Below are 26,366 nucleotides of genomic sequence, written 5' to 3' on the forward strand. Positions count from 1 at the left end.
CAGTATTTGACAATCCTCTTTTTGCTTTATAACTCTGCACAGTTTTGTATCGTCCGCAAACAGATTTATGTAGCTGTTCACTCCTTCTGGCATGTCGTTTATATATATGAGAAAGAATATGATTTACAATTGGTATACATAAAGAAAAGAAGACACAAACCTTAAAAGGTACCCAAATAAGAAAGTATGTACTATAGAGGCTATTAGATAGGTTAAATTTCACACCACCTCTAAGGAAGTGTCCACACATACTTTAAAGTATGTCCAAGATTCAATAGTTGTACTGTATATGACATGATAATGTAGATATTTTGTTAGATTCTTTTCACACACAATATGACACCTTTAAACTTTTTTTAAGAACAAAACATAAGGGATACTACAAAAGGCTTATCTCTTTTTGCTGAAAAGATTCTTGTGACTGCAGCCACCTTCCATCTTTCAGAAAAGCTATCACTTTAATGCCTTCCAGTGTATGATAGGTTCCCATGAACTCTCATTTTCTGTAATGCATTTCCGGAGAAGCACAAGTCTTCCTTTGTTTATGAAACAAATGGTAATTTCATATCTTCCCCAATGGAATAGAATGAGAGCCTTATAAAAAAGACCACTATCAATGTCCTTTAAAGCATGCTTGGGCACTATTGGGTTAATTTGCGGGTTGGTGCTCTGATGACAGAAATGTAAAAAGAACTTGTTTGTTGATAATTGTGCTCTTTATTGTAACACCTTTGAATTTGCTCTCTATCTACCAGTCTTCTCTTCTACTTGAAAAAATAGTAAGCTCTGCTGTAATTAATGTTTTTTCCCTGCTTCTGGCCCAGCTTTCATGAAAGTGAAGTATTATAACAGTTAAAAACAAAATAGGTCTTATTTTTAATGATATGTCATTCATTTATTAATTTATCAAATTTATTTTGATTTACATGTTTCATAAAGTGTTATATAGGTAAAGAAATTGTCTTTAATTCAGATTCTGTAATGTCTGATTTTTTTTAGCTGTTGTTATGAGGAATGTGACAAAAGTTACAAGAAATGCAAAAACATAATCTGAACTGGCAATTACAAGGAATGTGTGGTGTGTGTTTTAAGTGATGTAATAATGGAAATATAGTAATGAGCAGGGATATCTTTTGTCATACATGTTGGAAAAACAAAATTATGAAAATAATTAAGAATCATGGTTTTAGGAATTATGTCAAGTAAGAAAGAAAAGCAATGATGGAACTAAGAAAATTTTATAGAGTAGATCTTTTCCTGATCCCTTTCCTATAAATGAAATTTTCATACACAGGAACAGTAGCTTGTAAATATCAAGTGTGAAATATGCTGTGCCTCGTTGTAGTGAAACCTGGCTGGAGTATAATGAAGAGCATGAAAACATATATATGCAATTCTTCAGTGAGAGATTATCAGACAGGAGAATGATGAAAAGCTTATTTTATTTATTTATTTTTCTTTTTGGGGGGGTAAGGCCTATAGCGTCTGTAGGCACACTTGAAGAGTGTATTGGAAGCGCTGTTCAGCTTCCTCCCATTAGTGGCGCAAGCAACTTTATTTATAGTGGTACCCATATTAGGGTCCATATCACCACCCAAGCTCATCTTGAGTGTAACCACCTAGAACCTGGGTATCATGGTGATATGTAGGTAACTTTAAACCACTCGACAAATGACAAAGTGTTTTAAGCTGTACATGGTGGGATTCGATCCTACGATTGGACGTCTGCCCGATCCCACGCTCACCACCTTATCCACTATGCCACTGCCTCCCTAAGCTGATGTACAGCCATTACTATTACTGAAACTCATTGTGGAAAGGATCAGGAAGATAGGAATATGTTCAGAGAAAAGTCTTATACAGCAAATTAAATATAGTATATACTTATCTATGGTTTGGCAAGCTCCTATCAAGTGACAAAGTCTCACTTATATAGAGAGAACGCCTGCATTTTAGAAATTATGATTGTGTTCAGGTAACATTGATAGATTTACTTACTCAAAGTAGAATTACTGGATACATTCTTAGTTAGAGGTGACTTGAAATAGACGTGCTGTGTAGAAGAAATAGCCTCAACTTCTAAACCAGGGGCTCTCAATATTTTTCTTGTTAAGAACCTTCTGAGTTATAAGACCATTTACCCTTACCCCAGGAATTTGACATAGAACATAATATTATTTTAGTGAATGACACTAACTCAATATGCAGTGGCACTGTAAAGCATATTATTAGATCAGCCATCTAAGTACCCCTTGAAATCTTCTTGTGAACCCGGGGGGTTCATGAACCACAGGTCAAGAACTGCTGTTCTAAACTACAAATTGCTTATGATCAGAAACAATAACCGTAGATTCAAACACACACACACACACACACACACACACACACACACACACACACACACACACACACACACACACATATGTAATAATGAGCTCTAAGCTCACACTAAGAGGGTAATGGCTGGTGGTTTTGGATACTTTTTTGATGAGGCCTTGGTGAATTACACACACACACACACACACACACACACACACACACACACACACACACACACACACACACACTTGTCATGGTTTGAGTAGTTGGTAGATGGCATGACATTTGAGTACATTCATAAGGTTACACCTGTGAGATTCTCTTTTGACAGTAATCAATGACACTGAAGTTTAAGGAGGGTAGGTGAAGAGAGAGGGGTAGGTGGGTTGTACCATCCAAGAGATGCCTGCTTCACTCTGCTAAAGAGTCAAGAGACACCCACCTCAGCTGTCCTGCACCTCCTGGTTACACCTGCCCTTTGAAGGTGGGCTCTCAGAAATTGCTATCCTCAAGATTAATTAATATTGTAACAAAGAATCTCAAGACTACTGCTTTAATGTTTAATTTTATTGGTGTTTTAGTATGAAATATAAAAACCTGAAATAATTTATTGAATTAGATTATTTTGAGAGGTTCTTAAGTAATGTGTTATTTTTTTTTTGTGATAAGAATATTCTCATCAATTTAAACTAATATTTATTTTGTATGTGACCTCTCAAAAACAGGAAAAGTGTGAAAAGCAGAAACAGAAAACTTCTTGAATTGGTGTAGAAAATCATAAATTTTTTTTTTTAAAAAGATGAGGTGGCAGATTGTGTTATTATTTGGAGCTGCGTTCAGCATTCCTCAAGTAAGTAATTATGTAGCAATTTTGTTTTTCATTTATCAATCATTAAATCAGTATACAGCTGTTTTAATGATAATATATATATATATATATATATATATATATATATATATATATATATATATATATATATATATATACTTAACCCTCGGCTATTGCGCCCAAATGGGGCCGAAATAGCCGCGCCATAGCTGAAAACGCAATAGCCGAATTGATTTTGGCGGGAAGGCAGTTTTGGCCAATGAGCGCTCAGATATTCCGTGACGTCATGGCTGGGCGCGCGATAGCAGGCATCTGAGGTCACGATAATGAAATTTTATCAGCTTTTCATGGGTGCGTGAAAGCAATAAAACATGATAGCCGAAGTCGTGATAGCCAAGGGTTGACTGTATATATATATATATATATATATATATATATATATATATATATATATATATATATATATATATATATATATATATATATATATATATATATATATACACTAATAGGTCTAGCAGACCATGTATATAAGATGAAATGTTTGATAGATAAACTGTATTGAAATAATACTATATAGAATAATTGCGATCACAAAAATAACTTTGTATCATAGAATTATTGTATGTATAACTAACTCTTGTTTGATGGAATTTCAGGTACTGGCAAGCCTTCCACCTAAAGAAGATTTGTGTGAAATTATTGTGGATGCCAAGGTAGAGCAGGAGTGCCTGAGGTGCTTCACTGAGGCTGGACTGATTAGTGAGGTAAGCAGTGACCCTGTATGATAGAAAGATAATAATTAATCAAGGGATTTAAAAAAATCACATGGTGATAACAAAAAAATAGAAGGAATAACCCTCACATGGCATTCATCATAAGTTGCATTGTTGTATTAATTATTATTTTAATATCAGAGATATAGAATGAGAAAAGCAAAACAGTGGACAGATGAAATTTTTGTACATAAATGCATATTCTTTACCAGCATCCGGAGAAGGTGAGAAAATGTGTAGCAACATATTTGCCCCCTGACCTTGCTGAGTGCAGTGTTCCTCATGCTGAGGGGCCAAGTGAGTCATGTATAGAAGTATGTAAAAACTCTCTCACCTCATGCTTCTGTCCTGCTTAATCATTTGTCATTATTATGTTATTAAGCAGACAACAAATAATCACAGCCACAGTAGGGATGAAGATACTATATGGGAAGGAAAGAAATTAGTACATACAACATAAATATCGCAGGCAGATTTATTTTATTTATTTTTTTTTTTTCATGCATAATTATTGTATGTAAATCATTGCTACTATAACCCCTGTCAGGAATTTGGGAAATATTATGATTCTCATTACAAATTTCAGTTTCCTTTATTATTTTTATCTATTTTCCTGCTAATTGTAGAGGCTAGAGGTAAAACTTTAATTATCATTTCCCATGTTTTGGTAGCAGGATGAAAAATGTATATACAAGGTATGAATTTACAATTTCCATCTCAAGTAATTACTTTTTGTAACCTCTGTTTTGCAGTATTATTGTACACTTTCTATGGAGGGTGTGATGCATGAACTGTTGGCTTGAATAAAATATATGATAAAAGTTTTGGAAAAAAAGTGCATATAGGACTTTGTTGTGTAACTTTTGTCAAATGATTACAATTTAATGCTGGAAACAATTAATTTATTTCCTCAGATATTGTCAGGATCCAACAGGGAGGAGGGAATCACCATCATAACCATACCAATGCTAACTTTATTCCTGTTTGCCTTAAAAGAAGACTCCGAAGGCTTCATACTTATATAAAGGTATTTTTTTATGTACATCCTTAACTTATTTATCTTTTTAACTCTTTTTTGCGGTAAATGCCAGCTCTATTCCTAACATCTCTGCTCAGACATACTATATTGTATCACAAAAGAAAATTTCTATATTTCAGGCAAAACACATTTAATCAGTGTTTTTCTGGTTGAAAATAAATAAACAAATAATGATTAACAAAGTAAGTAAATAAAGGATACAGGAAATCACTGAAAGTTATGATATCTCATTATCATCACACATTACAATGTAGAGATTATGAATTATATAAGATAATTTAATGATATTCTGCATATCCATCTCTTCTAACATTCTCTACTACTTTGCTTATTCAGAAGGAAGATAGATTTTTTAGCCAGGCTAGTTCTGGAGTGGAGTACATTGTGAAATCAAAGTTGGTAAAGCATGGAGGCCCTACCATTCTAAGTGTCAATGCCATGAATGCTATCGTTCAGTATGTGGATAACAAGGTGAGGCCAGAAGGGGGTAAATGTAATTAGAATAAGATTGACTTAACAGAGAAGCATAATTCATGAGAAATCAAGTAAACAAAACAATTGAAGTTGAATAGAATAAGTCAATTAGAAAGTATGAATTAAAGAAAACTAGTCTATTATTACTCTTCTGGATTTTTTTTCCATATCAATGTACAGGGAATGATGCAGGAGTCTGTTGCTTACTGTGAAGATAAGTTTAGCAGCAATGAATTGTACTACTGGGAAAGGGACCTAAGGGAGGAGACATATGATTCTATACTGGAAGACTTGATGAAGGAAGAGGAGGAAGAGAAGATAGAAGAGGGTGACAAAATGGTTGGTGGGACTGAAGAAAACAATGGATTGATGAAGGTGATGATATGATTTTTGTATTGTACATTTGATAGTTTTGACCAGTTTGTACTTACACCTACTGGTACATTAGCTATCCAACCAGTTACTTACTCTTCAGTATTATATGAACAAAAAGATTTGCTTATGCCATTCCAAATGCAGTCATTTTCTTGCATGGACTCTTTTAATGACATGTGCTTAAGAATGTATGAGTCAGTTGTCAGATAGAAAGAGGGATGTTGTGGCTTGATTGTGTATTGCCTCCCATTCACAGCACTATGGAAATACTGAAAAAGTCATCTGAAGGTTGGATGAATTGGTCATTTGAGCAAAGACCAAACTTCTGACAGGAATTCATGGTCATTAAAATTTTGAAATTTAACCAATTTAGTCTTAAGTGATCACCAAAGCAGGAGCATAGTTGGTCAATTTTAATTATCTTAACATTATGTGTATTTTTTTCATTATGTAAGAGGGACACTAACTTACACTAATAAAAAGATAAAAGAAAAAAAAACCCTCTCCTAAAAGAAAGGTGAAAAAAAGATCATCCAAAATTGTAGGATGTGTCTTGAAATCTTCTTGAAAGAATTAAAGTCAAAGGCTCATAGGAAGGATGAACAAGATAAGAGTTCCAGGGTTGATCAGAAAAGGGATGAACTCTTACTTTAGAGAGATGAATAGAATAGAGGTGAGAGATGTTCTACATTGTGTCATAGAGGCAGCTGGGTATTGATGTCTTGTCAGTCATATAGTTCTGTACTGTATTCCTAAAATATAGTATGACCAACAATATAGAAATTAATTTGTTGTAGTTTCAGGGATGCTTTGGGTATTCTGTCTTTGGTGTGTATGATTCACCATTATTTATCTGTGTGCTTAAGAAAATTTTCTTACACATTTATTTTATAACTTTTCCCGTATCAAAGTTATATTCCACACAGACACCTGTGAGACGTCCAAGCAGAAATAACCTTCCATATGGTGGCACAAATATGCTTGCTAGAGTAGTTATGCTACAAAAATGCATTGTCACATCTTTGGTGAGTCCTTTCACTGATGCCATATTCAGTTTTTGTTGTTATATGAATTGCTATTAAGTGATCAATTGAGGCTGGTGAGACTAAGAGTGTGAATAATGTGTGTGGCTCTTTTCCTGGGTGATACTTTTTTTTTTTTTTTATGCAAAAAGGGATGCTGGCCAAGGGCAACAAAAATTGGGGAAAAAAAAGTGCTATCCAGAAGTCAGGGACAAATGTCTTGAAATCTCCCTCTTAAAAGAAGTCAAGTTGTAGGAAGATGGAAATACAGCAGCAGGCAGGGAGTTCCTGAGTTTACCAGAGAAAGGTATGATTGATTGAGAATACTGGTTAACTCTTGTATTAAAGAGATGGACAGAATAGGGGTAAAAGGAAGAGGAAATCCATGTGCAGCGAGACCATAGGAGAAGGGAAGGCATGCAGTTACCAAGATCAGTAGAGCAGTTAGCATGACAATAGCAATAGAAAATAAAAAGAGATGCAGCATTTTGGCAGTGAGAAAGAGGCTGAAGATAGTCAGTCAGAGGAGAGGAGTTGATGAGACAAAAAAGCTTTTGATTCCACCCTATCTAACAAAACTGTGTGAGTGGAACTCCCTAAACATGCGAAAAGTACTTCTGGATAAGGTCGTTATACAGAGTTAGCAGTTTGAGGGGCGAGAAAAACTGGCAGAGACGCCTCAGAACGCCTAACTTCATAGAAGCTATTTTTGCAAGAGATAAGATGTGAAGTTTCCAGTTTAGATTATGAGTAAAGGACAGACTGTATAATTGCTGGCTTAAATGGAATTGAGGCCATGGACTGTACTATATATAGTAGATTAGAGAGCAGTAAAAGTTTATTGCATACTTCTTTTAAAGACCATTATTTCTAAAAAAACTCAAGAAGATTGGTGTAATTTAGTTATTTCAAATTACATGGTGATATTTAGTGAATTCACAAAATTCATATATGCATTATGTATATGTATATATAAATTATGGTTGTCACAACTCATAGACTTCATAGTTTGATATTTTTGAATGAATGAATGATCAGAGATGAATGATCAGATGTAACAGTGAGAGGTTTACTATATTATCCCCATTACAAATTCCTTACAGAGGCATTGGTTAAGTTTTGGTGTACTAATCAGGTGTTTCTGTTTTCATGGTCTCTCCAGATGGAACGTGGAGAAGGACCAGACCTTCTGGAGCTTATAATGCAGGAAAATTTCTACGATCCTATTCCTGCCTGGGTGAGTTAGGGGAATGATGTTTTGTATGTATACTTCCTGTACTTTTTGTTATATCAAGAAGGAAAGTCTAGTTGGATATGTGTATGAAAAATAGTTTGTACAGTTAATCCAAATCAATTAAACAAGAGCAACATTAACTCGTAGGATGAACATAAGAGCATTAATATTATGGGAAGTTATTAATTCAATAGACATTAATTATTGAAGACACTCTTGGTCTACTTATGTTTCATAAATATTTTTATACATTAGCTGCTACTTCTTTTTTTCAGTTGGTGAGGCCATTGTTGACAGTTGCCAAAAATGGTGCTGGTGAACAAGAATAACTCCATGAGAAGACCACTAAAGAGAACAACAGATGTAGAAAATTTGAAAAGAGGAATTAAAAAAAGAAAATTAATATCGTACAAATTATGAAGGATGATTGTCATTTCATGAAGTATTGTAGTATAGTTGATAGCATTCTAAGGTGATAATGAAAGACAATTCATGGAGTCAATAACCATTGTTTACTTTCACTATCTGGTTTCAGGACAGTATTAAACATTCTGATACAATCTATTGAACACTAACAATAAATAAGATTAAATAATGTATGTTGTTCTCTCCACAAATGCAGCCATTTTCTTTGCTTTATTCATTTTAATTTTGACTGATGGATAATAACATTGTATAACATGTTTCCATGAGTTGCTATAAAAAACCCTACTGACTGGGAGTAAAAGTACAGGTAATAATGTGTTTGACCTACTTAGTAATTAAGTTCTTTTTTTTATTATCTATTATTTTTTTTCCAACATTTCTTCCTAACTTATACACTTCAAGACATTTACCCTATTTATCCTTTATTTTGGCTAACTCTTGTACCTGCACAGGGACTGGTATTCCACGTAAGTTTTTTTTATTATTATTATTACTTTTTTTTTTTACTATTTCTTTTGCCCTTAGCCAGCTTTCCCCTTTTACAAGAAAAAAATTATGCCATATTTCATTACAGTTAAGGAGAAGTCAAAGGATTACATCCATTTACAATTTTTTTTTTTCATGAATATAGACAAATGATCAATATAGAAAATGTTGTTTACCTTTGCTTCATGAAACAAATTTAATTGATGGTAATTCTGAAAGCATATTCAAAATTATGCTACCATGAGTGATATTTTCCAAGGAGTAGTCATACAAAGAAATTACTGACATATCAATGTATACATGTTCATTCCATATATATATATATATATATATATATATATATATATATATATATATATATATATATATATATATATATATATGTGTGTGTGTGTGTGTGTATGTATATTGATTTTAGTGTTACTTAAATCAGTAATAAAATCCTTTCAGTGATTCTCTCTCTCTCTCTCTCTCTCTCTCTCTCTCTCTGGTGATAAGAGAGAAAGGGGATTCATTAGGAAAAGAATGAAGTTTGTCATCAGGGTGTAGTGAAAAATAAGGAGGAATAGAAAGATGGAAGATGAGACATGACAAAGAACTTTACAGGAATGAATATGGTTACAACTCAATATGTACACTAAGTATGGGCGTAATAAAGCATGATAAGATAATTGTATCAATAATAAATATACAGCAGAGGCTCAAGTGTGAAATGAGACATGCAAAGACTGTCTTAGTGATCTTTAAAAAGAGGCACTAATTAATATAAAGAAGGCGATATGAAGAATACAATATTATTTCTCCTTCAAGCAGGTAGTCAGAGACAATAATATTATTATGTATGTGGCATTTCACTAACTTAGATAACGGCTATACCTACTATCATTTCTCGCTAGGAGTGGAAAGATAAATATTGCCTAATACTAAACATCTTTAGTGTTTTTATTTGAGGGCTATAGTAGATTACGTCAGGTTAACGTAGATTATTTTTTAATTTATTATTTTCATTACTCTTTCATTGTGTACCGAAGGTAGAACACGACTCAAGCAAGCGTCTTATTTTGCCAAGAAAAAACCAGCCTCAGTCAATTGATAGACTACCTAAGGCTATTTTTTTTATAAAATCCGGAATGTAAACTTGAACGATGAAATGTTTTCAACTTTTTCACTGCAATTTATCTTTTTAGAGGCATGTCTGAACGCGGCCCCAATGTCGAGGTTGTGACGTCACGTGTAAACAACTCTGGGAGGGACATTGCAGGAGCTGCTCGTGATTGACGTTAGTTGTGAGTACCACCGCTTCCTGCTGTCCTATATACGTAGCCACAGATAGCCTAAGTGTAATTTCTGTCAAGGTAAGGTTACAGGTGGCGGCCTAATACGAGATGTGGATTTTAAAACAAGTTAAAATTTTTCGTCTCAGACAAGTGGGGGAAGTGGTGAGGGATACGAGCCCAATGTGTGTCCCGCCTGTCATGTTATGTGGTGTGAGACGTGCATTATATATTAAGTTTGCATAATGTCTTGTATGTCGTGAACTGTATTTTGGTGTTTCATTAATAGGTTTGGTGGTAAAAGATAGGTAGTGTCAAGAAGCGCGAAATTTAAATATCGAACTCTGAGCCTTCCCTATGTTTTCCTTCTCTTCTTATTTATTGATTTGCTTTTTATCCTTAAAATACATCATTATTTGCGGTAAAAATTCACGGTAAATATCTAGAACATGTCCTTCCTCCATGTCATCACCAATCCCCTCCCCAAGAGCAGCAAGCTTAGGGACCTGGAGGGAAAATGGGGTTTTTGGGTGGGGAAAGCTTAAAGTTGATAATTTTTTGGCAATTAAAAAATAATAAAATATGTAGGGAAAAATACCATTATTTCCACAAAAAGAAAAGCTGAAAATGTAATTTTTTTGCTAAATATTTGCCAACAATTTGCCATATTTGTGGCATTATCTGCTACATTTAGTGGAAAACAGAGATATTAAACAATATAATTTAGCCCGGGGGGTTTACCCCTCCTAATCTAACCTAACCCTAACAATTATAACCTAGCTTTGAGGGGGAGGACTGGCTGTGCCCCCTGCCCCTCATCCCAACCCCCTGTATTACTAACCAAACCCTGATCTAACCTAACCTAACATTATAATCTAGCTGGGGGAACTGTGCCCCCTGCCCTGGTTACTAACCAAACCTTAATATAACGTAACCTAACAAAATTTGGGTAAATCTATAGAACAGCAACTCCTTACATATTCTTTTCTATTACCCCCTTTCCCCCCAACAAGCTTGGGGGCACGTGGGGAATCGGGGGTTTTGGGGGGAAAGCCAAAAGAGGCGAGATATGGCGATCCAAAAAAATCTAAGGACAAAAACGTAACCTAACCTAACCGGGGGGCTGTGCCCCCCCAGACCCACCCCCTACAACACTAACCTAACCCTAACATTAACCTAACCTAACCTAACCTAACCTAGCCGGCAGGGGCATAGCCCCCCCAGACCCTCCCTACAACACTAACCTAACCCTAACATAAACCTAACCTAACATAACATAACCTAGCCGGGGCGGTGCGGCCGCCCCAGATTCTCCCTGCAACACTGACCTAGCCCTAACATAAACCTAACCTACCGTATACTTGCTTTGGGGCAGCTTCCCTCCCCCCACACTGGTTCTCTTATAGCTTCACACAATATGCCCTACCTCTACTAATACCCCTCCTCACAATACCTTAACGAAAGGATGAAGGTCCTGGCTGGTCCTCTTCTCGATTGTACACTGACTTGCATCGCAGGAGCGATGATTTCCCAGTAATCAAATTCGCAACCTTTACAACTAATGTCACTGGTGGCCATGGCTGAACTGCGCACACAGATGTCTTTGTGCACCTGTCTGCCCAGCTGTGCCCCGCCTACGAATACATATAGCAAATTCCCATTGGTGCAGCTCGTGGTGTTAAGAGGTGGTGGCAGGTCATTGGACAAAAGAACTATAGACACAGTAAGAATCCTATTTAGCAGTTACCCACAAGCCCAGGATGTGAACAACAGACAGTCACTTCCTGTTACCCACAAACCCCAGATATATACAATAGACAATAGCAATGTTTACTATTTGGACTTAGACTCCGAGTGACGTCTCTAATTTCAGTGAGGCAGTGTGACATAACCGTGTGTGACCCCCAAACAAGACCACAAGGTACGTGTTCTCCATTAACTACTCATCATTTTGTGTTATTATTGCACGGATTAGAGAGGAGGTCCTGTTTTAAAGATTTACGAAAATTTGAACCCATAGCTATACAAAGTAGCTATAGCAAATCGTTGGCAACGCTGCTCACCAATAACACAAGGCTCACCACAAATGCTCCCTCCTAACAGACTAACAGGATTCTTCAAGGAAATCACAAAAATGTCTGACCAGTATCTGGTATTACTAAAGATTTTGGGAAGCAAAATCAATCCATGATGCACACACGTTGAACAATAAATCTCTTGCGTTTCTTGTGTGGCAGTGATAGAACTAAAAAAAAAATAGATAAATGAATAAGCAGTGGTGGTCGTGGTTGAGGCAAGAGGTGATGACGAGGTCTCCTAGGTTTTGATTATATTACCTTTTGAATTGACTGTCGTAGTTTATGAATAATTGAAGGAAGTTACAATGAATAGCAGGAGTATTATACCAGACAAAAAGGAAGAAGGGGCAACCAGAGACATGCTTGTTGAACAAAAGGTGGGAGGTGATGAATCTGATCAGCTGAGTGATGGCAAAGATGAAGGACATAAACAAAACAAACTTGAAAAGGACATTTGCTCGATTTGTAAAATTAAGGTTAATGATAAGGACAAGGCATTAGAATGTAACCTATGTGATGTATGGCATCATATATCTTGTGAAAATGTTACTGAGGTGATATACAAATTTTTGATGATGACTGAAGAGTGCCATCCATTGGTACTGCTTGAAGTGCAATACAGTAGTGGGCAAGGTGATCAAGAATATGACAGGTTTTTCAATGACAAGATGGGATGGAAAAAACGCTTGAATGATTTTGAGGACAAAACTTATGAAAGACTGGGTGAAGTCAAAGCAGACTTGTGAAAATTAGAAAAGACTGTGACTAGTATGCCTAGAGATACTGATGTGATGGAAATAATAAAGGTAGAATTAGATGAAGTTAAAGACAAGGTTCATGATGAGGTTCAAATGAAAATGAGGGAAGAATTTAGTGAAGCTACAAGTACTCTGAGGGATCATGTGGAACAACTTGTAGAAGCATCTGTAAAGGATAAATTAGGTATGTGGGATAAGGATAAATGGCAGAATGAAGTAAAAGATAAGATCTATCATGAAGTGAAAGAAAGTGAAATGTGTGGCCCAGGAGGATTTAAAGAAGTTGGCATTCAGTGGAGCTGTGGGCATGGTTGGGGCAGGAGAGAGTGCTCGTCCTATATATGATACACAGTTATAGAATGAAGTGATAAGAAAAGCAACAAAGGAAGTACAAGGCCGTATGTACAGGAAGAACAATATTGTTCTATATTGGATTCCTGAGCAAGTGTTTGACGATATGGATTTGTCAATAAGAGATGAAAAGAAAAGGTATGTTAAGTTAATAGTTATAGATTTATGTAGTGAATTGGGAATTACATGTTATGAGAGTGATATTGTGGAGATACGAAGGATTGGCAGATATGGAGGGGAATCAGGCTCAGCAAAGCCAAGACCTATACTAGTAGAATTTAGAGGAGGTATGAAAGAAAGAATTATGAGAAATTTATTCAAGTTGAAGGACTTAAAAAAGAAGATTTTTGCTAAAGTTTGGATATCGCATGATATGACCAAGAAGGAAAGACAGCGATAGTCAGTGGGAAAATAATGAAAGGAATTTAAGGTTGCTACAAGATATCAGTGAATATAACACAAGATATAAGTTAATAGTTGGAGATTTTAATCTGCCTAATGTAAAGTAGGAAAACTTAACTTGTCTTCATGGAAATGATCATTTAAGTTTAAACGTTATTGAAAAAGTTTGTGACTGTTTCTTTCTTCAATACATTACAGAAATTACAAGGTTTAGAGGAGAAAATGCTGGAAATACTCTTGATTTTGTATTTATGAATGATGACTTATTTGTAGAGAATATTAAGATTGGAAGCCCACTGGGGAAAAGTGACCATGGCTGTATGCAATTCAAGTGTAGTATAGAACCATATAAGGAAGAGTATAAGAAACATGTATTTATATGAAAAAGCGGATTACAGTATACAGTAAACTGCGTGAATTGTTATCAATAAAGTGGGATGAATATCTTAATTATCAAGATGTAGAGGTGATGTAGGATAAATTTAAAAAGAAATTCCAGGAAGCTATCAATATTTGTGTTCTGAAAAAGGAGTTTGTAAGTCGAGAAAGGCTGAGGTAAAGAACAAATCAAGGATTGATGATGAATAGGAAATTGTGGCCTAAGATTAAGAAAAAACTGACTTTGGATGAGACTTAAGAGAATGAATGAGGCAGGAGAAAGCATCACAAGAGAGTACAGCCTGGTGGATTTTATAGTACTGTATAGACAACTTAACAATCAGGTTAGACTAGAAACAAGGAGAGCAGTAAAAAGTAATGAGAAAGTGATTGCTAAAAATTTTAAATCAAATACAAAATTATTATGGAAATATGTACAGTCAAAGGCAAAAACTGCAGCTGGTATAAGAAATTTGTATATGAATAAGGAGAAAACAGCAGAAACACAAAATGATAGAAAGTCACAGTGTTAGTGGAGTTCTTTAATACAGTGTTCACTAGGGAACCTTAGGGAGAAGTACCAAGCATGCAAGTGAAGGATGTCTCCATGTTAACACAAATACTTTTTACTTGTGAAGATGTTAAACTCACTATTGATAATTTAAAAAGGGACAAGGCACCAGGTCCCAAAGGTTTTCACCCTAGGATAATTAAGGAGGCGAGGAGCAAAATAGAATGTCCATTGCAAATTATATTTGATTTATCAATAGAGCAGGGGAAATTGCCCAAGGATTGGAAGTCTGCAAATATTACGGCAATATACAAAAAAGGAGATAGAAAGGACCCAGAAAATCATAGACCGGTTAGCCTGACTTGTGTAATTTTTAAATTAATGGAGACCATAATTAGAAGAAAAATTATTGATCATCTTAAGAAAAATGAGCTTATCACAAGGAAGCAATATGGTTTCATGAGTGGACGTTCAACAGTGCTTCAACTAATAACTGTAATGGAAAAATGGACAAGTATATTAGATGAAGGAAGAGTTGTGGATGTCGCTTATTGTGATTTTAAGAAGGCATTTGACATGGTGCCTCACAGACGATTGTTGGAGAAAATAAAGAGCTTCAATATAGGAGGCAATATCTTGAAATGGATTTCAGATTTTCTTGGAGGAAGACAACAGCTTTTAATTGTAAATGGTACAAGTTCAGACTGGAAGAAAGTGATAAGTGGAGTGCCTCAGCGGTCAGTGCTTGGTCCTGTCTTGTTTGCTATATATATTAATGACCTTCCAGAAATAATATTGAATAGTGAGATGTTTTTGTATGCGGATGATACCAAAGTATTCAGAATGATAAAGGATGAGAGGGACTGTAGAAAATTACAAGATCTCAATAAAAGGAATGAATGGTCAAAGAAATGGTTATTAAGGTTTCACACAAAGAAATACAATTTGATGAGAATTGGTAAAACAAATACAGGTATGTTTCAATATACTATGGATGAAGATTTGAACCAGATTAAAGTAGAGAAAGATTTAGTGGTGAAGATTGACCAGGAGTTAAATTTCAAGGAACATTTTGTGGAAAAAATAAATAAAGCTAATAGGATGGTTGGGTTAATAAGAAGGACATTCGATAGCATGGATGAGGAAATATTTAAATCTTTGTATGTGACATTGATTTGACCACACCTGGAATATGCCAATCAGGTGTGGTGTCCTTACATGAAGAAGGATGTGGAGGCCTTTGAAAGGCTTCAGCGCAGGGCAACAAAATTAGTACTGGGTTTGAAGGATCTCTTCTATGAAGAAAGGCTGAAGAAACTAGACCTACCAACGTTGACATATAGAAAATCAAGAGGAGATATGGTGGAAACCTTTAAAATTATCAATGGAGTGTATGACGAAGATGTATGTGAAGGCTTGTTTAACATGTTATCCGTGTCTTGGTACACCGGTGTACCAATGATTATATTTTTTCATGGGGAAGTGGTACACCGGTGGCACAAATGAGATTAAGGGGACCATCCGGTGAGGTTTTTGAAAAATCAAAAATAGAGATACGTGGGTAATTTTTTTTTTTTTTTCAGTGATAGATGTTTATTACACGATGTTAGTGTAGTAGTTACAAGTGAATCGACCCATAAATAACTGCATGAAAAATTTTTTAAAAATCTATTTTTAAAAAAAAATATTTTTCCTATAAACTTTGTCACTAGAGGACATATTTCAATTTTGCTAGTATGGATATGAAGTATGTCGTATACCAAAACTTTTTACTTCATAGAATTTTAATTTTTTATTTTGATGGCCATTACAAATTTTTTTATTTATTTATTTATTTATTTATTTTTTTTTTTTTTATAAAATTAATAAAGTACACGAGACTTACCTTGGTCAGTTGAAGTGTGCTTGTAATTTTACGAGGCAAGTCACCTCTGCTGGAGGGGAGCTTTCACATGCCCACCGCTCCCTCCCTGCTTATTGGGTTTTGATGACGCCTAGTACTTTTAATTCTCTATCATGTGGGTGGTTGTTTACTTTGAAGTCTGACTGTGCAACGTGGCAAAGCGTATCTCATGTGAAAGCTCCCCTCCAGCAGAGGTGACTTGCCTCGTAAAATTACAAACACACTTCAACTGACCAAGGTAAGTCTTGTGTACTTTATTAATTTTACTTCACCAAGTCACCTTCTGCAGAGTTGAGCTTTCCCATGAGGCTTTGAAGCCATGTGGGTGTTGTGTTCCGATGATGAATAGATGTAGAAGAAAAAAAAAAATATACAAGTCCAACCATGAACAGAGTTTTAATGAAAGAAAAGTCACACACAGAACATGCACATGAAGGCCATGTGACCAACAGGACCACAGAGAAACACAAACAAGAAAATGGACAGGTAGGACATACCACAGACCTACTAATGCTGCCTGGTAACAGAAGATCCCTTGAAATGCAAGGCTAAGACACATGTCACCAACCCCTGCCTATTGAAGGACCGCATCCTGAAATAGATCAGAATTCATTATAATGGGCTTATCATAAAATTTTGCAAACGTGGCAGCCCTAGCTCAACCAGCTTTTTGCATGATGCATGTCAGGGGCACTGCCATAGCCTTGGCTATTGATGCCGCAGCTGGCCGTACACTACCCGCCTTGAAGACATTGGTGTCCACACTAGACATACTAAGCATGGACTTGACCCATCGGGCAATAGTGTCCTTAGATACAGCAGTGTGTGGTTTATGAAAACTGAGAAACAATTTGGAAGCACTATGCTTATCACCATGCCTAAATTCCTTGGTCCTTGCTATGTACTCTAACAATGTTTGACAAACACACAATCTATTATCTTGAGGGTAGGCCCGAAATGTCAGCCTAGCAATATTAAAGTTAGGTCTACATTGCTTAACAGTTCCCCCTAGCGAAATGGAAATATGATCCTCATTAACATCCATACCCTGAAGCATTAACAAATGTAACGTTTGGACTCTGGCCGCTTGAGTGATCGCCATCAACATGACAAGCTTTAGTGTGAGATCTTTCAATGATAAGTCCCGCAAAGGGTGCATAGATCGAAGCTTTTGCAAGACTGGCTTTACATCCCATGTCGCCGTGTACCTAGGTGTGAGTGGTCTGAGGTTGAAGACCCCTTTCATGAATCTACAAATCAGAGGATGATTTCCTGCACTGCAGCCATCAATTACAGTTCCTAGTGAAGAAATAGCCCCCCTTGCAGTGTTCACGCTGTCATATCCCACATTCCGATGAAACGTCTCGGTCAAGAAGTTAATGACGTAATGGGCAGAGGAACTAAGGGGATTGATGCCCCGTTGAGAACAAAACTGTTGCCACCTAGCGACATGCAGGCGGTATTGTTTAGCCATGCTCAGCTTCCATGACGCAAGCAAGATGTCCGTGCCTGCCGCAGAAACACCTTGTTCTCGGAAGACCTCCCGGATATTAAGTATGCCATGAGCTGAGTGTTCGCATGACCGGATGTGCCCCGACTTGAGATGGATGTGTCAGGATATCGGCCCTGCTTGGAAGGAGCCTGGGATAATCTATCAACAGCCCTAGAAGAGCTCCCATCCAGGGTTGAGATGGCCAAATGGGCACCACTATCCAGCCTCTGGCCTGTTCTGCACGGATCTTCTGGAGGCACCTAGCAATTAGAGAGAATGAGGGAAAAAGATAAGAGAGATCAAACTGTGCCCAGTTGAAAGTAAATGCATCAAAAAATGTTGCCTCTGGATCTAGTTTCCAGGAACAGAATGTAGCCACTTGCTTATTTAGTCTGGATGCAAATAAGTCAATGGAAGGGGCACCAAAAACCAGAGAAATTCTACGAAAAACATCAACATCAAGTTGCCACTCATGCCGATCATTAAAAGTGCGAGAGGCACAATCTGCTACAATATTCGCACTGCCTGGAATGTGTGAGCAAATAACCCATGCCTGATTCTTCACACACCAGTCCCAAATCAAAGTGGCAAGATAGTTACACATAAGTGATTTTGTACCACCCATCTCATTCACGTAGTTAACAGCAGTAGTATTGTCACAAAACACTTTAACATTTTTCCCACAGAGCTCACCAGCGAATGCTTGAAGAGTAAATAGAATAGCCTTGAGTTCTAAAGCATTAATATGCAGCAATTTCTCCTTGGAGGACCAACTGCCCCCGGCAGTCATATGGTGGAATTGGCCACCCCAACCTGTATTGGAAGCATCTGTAAATAATTGAACGTCAGCAGCTGCCCGGAGAATCTTCCTATACTGTACAGACACGATATTAAGCCACCAGTCAAGATTCAATTTCATGTCCTCCGTAATCTCCATAAATTGATCAAAGTCACCATGGGCATGACGCAATGCTACAATTTTAGCTGCCTCCAATTTCCGGTAGTGAAGTTTCCCTAACTCAACAGCAGAGGTAGCCGCCACCAGCAGTCCCATGACCCGTGCCAGATTTTTGCCTTACTCTTACACCTAATTGCCTGACAACTGTTGAGTATGGTAACCACCCTATGCTCTGGTAAGGAAATAGTCATAGTCTCTGTGTCAAGGATGTTGCCCAAGTATTAAATTCGCTTAGAGAGGACCAAGACCGACTTTTCTACATTAATAATGAAGCCCAACAGACTCAGTGCAGCAAGTGTGTCCGTTATGACAGTGAGGCAACCCTGAGGCAACCCTGCTGAGAACTGTTGCAAATGAGAGAATCATCAATATAGCTAGTAATGGTAACACCCCTTTCTCTCAAAGCTGCAAAAACAGGTTTCATTAATTTTGTGAAAAGCCTAGGGCCCTCAGCAATACCATTAGGCAGGCATGTAAACTGATAAACTTTACCTTGCCAAGTGAAACACAAAAAACGTTGATGCTCATCTGCAATCCTGACAGAATAATAGGCATGCCTAAGGTCAATGGAAGCCAAAAAATCTCCTTCATTAATGAGCCGGGTAGCCTGCTCAAAATTTTCCATTTTAAAATGTATGTGTGGTATGTGTTTGTTCAGTTTTTCCAAATTGAGCACCATTCTATGTTCACCATTTTTCTTTTGTCTCAAAAATATAAGTGAAATAACCTGGCCCTCCATGCGCTGTGTAACTCTAATAACCTTAAGTTGAAGGAGCCTGTCAATTTCTGCAGAAATGATACCTGTCTCAGTGGAATTGAATTTATACTCTAATTTACCCGCAAATAAATGGTCAATGTCCTCCACCTTAATATTGAGGTGACAACCGGCAACAATATCTAGAATGGCCGGGTCATTGGTAATTTTCCGCCATTCATGAATAAAGTAGCTAAGCCTGCCAGCTTCAAAATCCTTACTAACCTCTACTGCAGCCGGGGCCTGTGCTGGCCCCGGCTCCTGCTGTTTTTGGGAACGGAGTCCTGGCGTGTGTTGTAGGCCCGTGGAGCACCTCTCGTCCCATACCGCGGCTGACCATAAGGCTGGAACCTGCTGGAGAAACCTCGATGCGAAGCCGAGCCCCAGTAGCCTCTGGTTCTGGTCCCCGTGAAAGACCATGGAGAGGAGAACTTCTTGGAAGTGATCTTGCCCTTCAGTTTCTCGGATTCTTCAATCTGTTTTGCAGATTGGGACACATCATCCCCAAAGAGGAAGCGAGTCACAGGCACCTTGCTGGAACAGAGGTGTGCATACTTGTGGTTAATTTCACGTTTCATGGCGAAACGCCGCGCCATGTTGTTCTTACAAGTAGCATTTCCCAGCAATGCTAATGAGAAATGTGGGAGAAGATTCGATTTGAATGATAAAAAGGCAAAAAACCCCAGAGATGTCATTTTCGTCCTCTATGACCCTGTACATTTATTTGGGTTTGATATTTCATGCTCATACACCACCATGTGCATCATATATCCTTTTTAGGTATGTTTAGAATATTCTGTATGACTCATATGGTACCTGGCTGCCCCTACAATGATTGTAAGATTAAACAAGTACTTACCAAGTATGAAGTTTGATCGTAATTTCACGAACATTCAACGACATCAGTGGTAGCCAACAAGATGCCATGCTACCATTCCACCGTCAGTCACTTTTAGAGAGGAGGTTTGAGGAAGCAGTTACAAATTACCGCAAGGACCCTTCGCCCTAAAGTGAGGTGAGGATCACAAAACAGACAGGGTAGGGAGGGAGGGCGTTGTACACCACTGACGCCGTTGAATGTTCGTGAAATTACCATCAAACTTCATACTTGGTAAGTACTCGTTTAATCTTACAATTTCACGTCACGAATTTCAACTGACGTCACAGCGGTAACCAACGAGAGCTTTAGAGAGGTTCCTCAAACCTACTAAATTACAAAATCTAGGTAAAAAACGAAACACACTACTCAGAACATTGGTAAGGAAAATACCAAAATAGCAAACATAAGACCCATCACATGTATTTCAGGACAGTATCACAAAAAATCCCAAGAACCTTCCACAGGGTACAGAACAAATTTTTGTCCCTAAGTTTATGCCACAACCAAGTACATATAGTGTATATATTTCTTGAACATTATGGGACCCAATCCCCGGAAACTTACAGAAAAAAATTCTTTCCCCACTTCGTAAACCTAAGAAGGGGGTCACAAACCCTTACAAAATTTAACATGAGAAAAGAACAAAAGCATTACGACAAAACTGCCCTAGCAAACTGGACCTGCTGGGCAAGAGGCTTCCGATAGTGTCGGGTAAAAGTAGACTCCCTCGCCCATCCAATGGTGGAGACTACTGTAGCAAGAGGCAACATCCGGGCTGCCTTACTGGAAGAGGCTGACCTAGTAGAATGAGGAGAGAAGACAGTAATGTCAATGCCAGCAGCTCCCATCACGTCTCTCACCCAACGTCGCAATGTATCCCGGGAGGCCAACCGAACCGGAGGTCGTGTAGTCAGGAAAAACCCGTAAGTGACCCACGGATGGAGCTAGTCCTATCTAGATAATGCTTGATGGTGTCAACAACACACAAGCGGCTGTCATGTGGGTAGGCATAAAAAAACAAGCCTGACATGTGGACCCCAGGACGAGAGGTTTTTAATAAGTCTCCAATCCCAAAACCAACCCGAGACTCTATGACAGACATGTTTCTAAGATCTAGTAAATGTAAGGTCTGACTGCAGTGGCCTGACAACAAAAGCATAAGATTAACTAGTTTCCTTGACAACTGAAGAAGAGACAAGTCCACAGTATGGCCAAGACCACAGATATAATCCAACACTACCTAAGGATCCCAAGTTTTATGGGAGCATGGAAAAGAAGGTCTCTCTAAGAAAACTGCCTTCATAAACCGAGAGACTAACGGATGTTGTCTTGCAGGATGACCATTAATAGTAGCAATAGCAGAGATGGCTGAACGGATTGTATTCATGGAGCTGTATCCCTGACCTGTGCTGCGTTGATATTGTAACAAGAGGTGATCCAACAGGATACTCACAGGTGGCTGAAACAGATCATTTTCCCTTCGGAGGCAAAACAACAACCAGCTGCTGATATGCGGCCTATATTGTGCCATAGTACTAGTTCTCCAGGAACGAAGGAAAAACTGGGCAACCTCCTGCGAAAGGCCACGACACATGAATGCTGCCCGGAGAGCACCATCGCTGTCAAAATCAACCTCTGAGCTCGAGGGTGTGTTAGAGTTGGTTGTTGAGGGAGAAACAGAGGACAGTGTGGAAGCAAAACTGGATCGGCTGCCAACAACTGAAGGACCATTGGAAACCACACTTGTGTCGGCCAGAGTGGAAGAATCATCAGAGCTGTCGCTTTGTCGTCCTGTAGTTTCCGGAGAACTCTAGAGACAATGCTGAAAGGTGGAAATGCATATAAGCTCTTACCACCTTAATCCAAGGTGAAGGCATTAGTGCACATAGCAGATGGGTCTGGCTTCCAGGAGACATAGGCAGGCAATTGAGCATTTAAACGAGTGGCAAAAGATCGATAGCTGGAGTATAAAAAAGCTGACAAATTCTGTTAAAAATATCGGGTTGTAACATCCACTCACCATCCATCCTACTAACTCTGGACTCCACATCAGCTGTCACATTGTACAAACCCTGTTTATGCTGTGCTGACAGGGTAATATTCTTAGATGCAGCCCACTCATAAATCTGCACTGTAAGGGCAAGAAGATTAGGTCTTGTACTGCCACAACGATCTATACAAGCAACTGCAGTAGTGTTGTCAGAATGGAGTCAAATATGGGAGCCAGACCTATCCCTACACAGGGACTGCAAGCCCAACAAAATGGCCTTCAACTCTAGGATGTTTATATGATCCAGCTCCTTCTGGGCCCAGTGAGCTCCAGTTGTGACGTGTCCCATTGAAGCGCCCCAACCAGTCAGACAGGCATCTGTAAACAACTCAAAATCTGGGGAAGAAGAGAGGAGAGACTTCTCCTGAAAGTCTATATTGGCCACCCACCAAGCGACCAAATGTTGGGCATGACAATCCAAAGTAATAAACTTGTCAAAATCACCACAGGACCAGGCGAGACCCTGGTCTCGAATCAACTCCAGATACCTGTAACGGAGAGGAGCTAACTCTACTGCAGGTGCAGAGGCCACTGTCAAACCAATAAAAGATGATAAGTCCCATAAAGTGACATTACCCTTAAGTAGCAGCAAGCCTTGTTCCTTAATGCTCCTTCCTACGAGATGTTAAGGTGGTAGTCATGGCGACAGAGTCCAACACCACACCAAGGAACGTAACCTTCTTTGTAGGCTCCAGAACCGACTTCCGCACATTGACAGTGAGACCCAAGGAATCAAAGAAATGCAAGGCATAGCTGACCTGAGCCTGTAAAATCTCTACTGATGAAGCAATGAAAAGACAGTCATCCAGATAACATAACACGACCATCCCAAGGGATCGCAGGTGGGAAAAGACAGGTTTCATTAACTTTGTAAAATGCGAGGGCAGAAGATAACCCCTGCAGGAGGCAAGTAAATCTGTAATAACGGCCCTTCCACATAAACTGTAGCCATTTCCTCTCCTCAGGCCTAACATAAATGGAGTAATAAGCATCCTTAAAATCCACTGTAACAAAGAAACAGTTAGGGTAAATTAAGGGTATGACATCCTTCAATGTATCCATCTTAAAATGTAAGTAAGGTACATGAAAATTAAGGTATTTTAAATTTAGAATGACTCTTGCTGGGCCTAAACAAGGCTTCACAATTGACTGAATAAGGAAGTGATGTAAAGCATTGTCCAAAGCCCAATCATCGGCTTGAGACAGGGTTAGAGGACAAGGAGGTACAGTCTGAATAGGCAAAGACACAAAATCAAGAAAATTCCCCCTCACCACATCATAAATCCAGGAATCTTGAGTCAGAGACGTCCACATGGACTCAGCAGAAATAATCTTACCTCCTCTAAAATTATCAGGAGTATTAACTAATTGTGGAATTGAGGAATTCACCAGAGGGGTTAGTGCTGGTGTAGTTTCGGCCCGTGTATCCCCCCTCCCTTGGGGAGGCCGCTGGCCGAAAAAAGGCCGGGTCTGAAAATGAGGGTGGAACTGGTAATGAGCCTGAGAGGGATGGTGTGATGACCGTGAAGAGGAAGAAAACCTCTTGCCAGACGTCTTGGAGGAAGGGCGGAAAGACGGCCGGCCCAACCGACCTGCCTTGTGGATCTCCTCACACTTGCGGGTCACATCAAAGGGAAATAACTCCTGCTGACCCACCTCACACTCCCATTTGCAGAGATCGACCATGGCCGAGTCACGGACATGGATTCGGACCACATCCTTCCGCAACTGGTTGAGGTAATTCACTGCTGAAGTAAGAAGGTGCAAACAACTATTAAGGCCATCTAAATAACACGACAAGCTCTTACCCTTCTTTTGTCCAATATCATTAACACACACAGCAATGGGAACTATTGCCTTTGTCAACAGGCAGTTAGTCTGGAAAAGCTTGGCATCTACCAGCCTTCCATTCACACTTATGGCCTTGGTTATAGCCGCATTTGTCACAGGCGTCGTGAGGTTCGGCACATTACTCGGGAGCTTAATCTTTGCACATGGGTGAGGTGGTCTAACTCGTCAAGAGGGTCCGGCTGGCCAGCAGGGGCAACCCCCGCCTCGTCTTCAGACAACGAGAGGGCATGAAAACCACTAAAGTCATTCCTGGTGTCCGTAGATGCATCCGGCGGTGCCAGGGTCCTGTTCAGCTTGTCAATAAGGCCTGACACTAGGCTAGACAGCCTATCCAAGGCAACTCTGTCCTCAAACACAGCAGACTCTGACATGGCGCCTGCTGAGCTCGGCCCCGGGAGTGACGGTGGTGAAGCGCAAGGTGGAGGAGGAATGGAATCATCCACCGAGCACCGCTTCCTTTTCTTCCCATCTGAAGATGACGAAAGGGAGGGGGGCGGAGGAAGAGACTGTTCCGTGCCCGACATCACACTGCTCAATAAAAGAGACAGAGACAAGACGGTCATAATACACCATATGGTGTCACCGTAAGGCGGCATTAACCCCCATACAAACTCCACACTGCTTGTCTATCAGAAAAAATAGTCCATTGATGTGCTTTTCACCCACAGTCAACTTAGGACTGTATAGGAAAAAGCTTACCCAACGAGACGTTGCTTGGAGTGGAACGGAGCAAGAGCGGCTAGATGCGTGACTGCGAGGAGGTAGCAACCGACTGACGGTGGAATGGTAGCATGGCATCTCGTTGGCTACCGCTGTGACGTCAGTTGAAATTCGTGACATGAAATTGTAGTTATTAGTCGCTGAAGGCTAGGGTGTCTCCCATCCATGCATGGTCATTACAACTTATATTGTAAGGCAAAAAAAAAAAAAAAGCTGGTAAAATAGGCTGGATTGTGAAATAACAGGCGAGATATTCAATAAATCCTCCCATCGCAGTCACATAGACATGAAATGGAAGGGGAGAGGGTGTGTTCCTGTGTACGCCATAGTACTGAGTTACCAGCGCCCACCTTTCCTTACCAAAGAAACCACTTTCCATGGCTTTTTCCGTGCTTATTATCATCATTTATGGTACAGAGAACGGGATGGGGGGAAGCCCTGGGCTGCAGTGGGTGTGGTAGGGGCCCTTTAAAGTTTAAATACCTGACATATTTTAGCGTATTTTCCCAAAATACTCCATCACTATGTTGCCATATGTTTGGGGATGCTCTGGTGGTGTTTTGGGGATTTTCAATTTTTTTTTCAGATTTTTTTATACCATGGCCACCAGACGGTCCCCTTAAACAAAAGAATATATTTATAGATTTTTTTCTCATTTATAAATAATGATTGGTTATTTCTCAGTGTTTCATACAGTAGCAAAGAGTGTAGAGAAGTGGGAAAAGAATTCAAAGTCAAACACTAATTTGTATTTCAATATATTTTCAAAACAGTATGTTGAGACTCCAAAACTCAATATAAAGTATGTTTTTCATAAGAATAGTAAGAAATTGTGGAAAAAAATATATATATATATGAGGCGCCCCGAGCCAGAGGGAACCAACCCTCAAAAATACGAAAATTGAGTTAAAGGCGGGATCATGTTGTCGAAGGGTGTAAAAGTCGTATAAAATTGTCGGCCAAGTGAAATACGACCATATGGGTACCTATACGAAGCCTCAAAGTGGAGCGATAATGCGTAAAAAA

The 26,366-nt window shown here is 38.7% G+C and overlaps 3 protein-coding genes across 8 annotated transcripts in view; 2 read left to right on the top strand and 1 right to left on the bottom strand.

The window, feature by feature from the left end:
- Nucleotides 1-2,650: 2,650 nt before the first annotated feature.
- LOC123505645 lies at nucleotides 2,651-8,663 on the top strand. Of its 4 annotated transcripts, none has more exons than XM_045257243.1 (10): nucleotides 2,651-2,803; nucleotides 3,045-3,169; nucleotides 3,808-3,915; nucleotides 4,137-4,221; nucleotides 4,839-4,951; nucleotides 5,300-5,434; nucleotides 5,618-5,812; nucleotides 6,724-6,837; nucleotides 7,997-8,071; nucleotides 8,344-8,663. In XM_045257243.1, exons 2-10 carry the CDS (start codon nucleotides 3,119-3,121, stop codon nucleotides 8,395-8,397), a joined length of 930 nt encoding a protein of 309 aa, XP_045113178.1. In that variant the 5' UTR covers nucleotides 2,651-2,803; nucleotides 3,045-3,118; the 3' UTR covers nucleotides 8,398-8,663. The 4 variants fall into 4 exon arrangements, with proteins under 4 accessions (XP_045113178.1, XP_045113179.1, XP_045113180.1 ...); XM_045257244.1 differs by having other exon boundaries at nucleotides 6,739-6,837; XM_045257245.1 differs by lacking the exon at nucleotides 6,724-6,837.
- A 796-nt stretch (nucleotides 8,664-9,459) lies between these two features.
- LOC123505644 (integrator complex subunit 12-like) overlaps nucleotides 9,460-26,366 on the top strand; it is a 36,089-nt gene continuing 19,182 nt past the window's right edge. For 2 of the 3 annotated variants that reach the window (XM_045257241.1, XM_045257242.1), the window contains exon 1: nucleotides 9,460-10,266. The gene's annotated coding sequence lies outside the window, so the exon portion shown is untranslated. Of the gene's footprint in view, nucleotides 10,267-12,127; nucleotides 12,176-26,366 lie in introns of all 3 variants that reach the window. The other variant, XM_045257240.1, reaches the window with a different exon arrangement.
- Nucleotides 18,186-19,181, bottom strand: LOC123505355. Its single transcript, XM_045256573.1, has one exon. It carries the CDS (start codon nucleotides 19,179-19,181, stop codon nucleotides 18,186-18,188), a length of 996 nt encoding a protein of 331 aa, XP_045112508.1.

This window comes from Portunus trituberculatus, chromosome 18, assembly GCF_017591435.1.
Source record: "Portunus trituberculatus isolate SZX2019 chromosome 18, ASM1759143v1, whole genome shotgun sequence".
Classification (NCBI taxonomy): Eukaryota; Metazoa; Arthropoda; class Malacostraca; order Decapoda; family Portunidae; genus Portunus; species Portunus trituberculatus.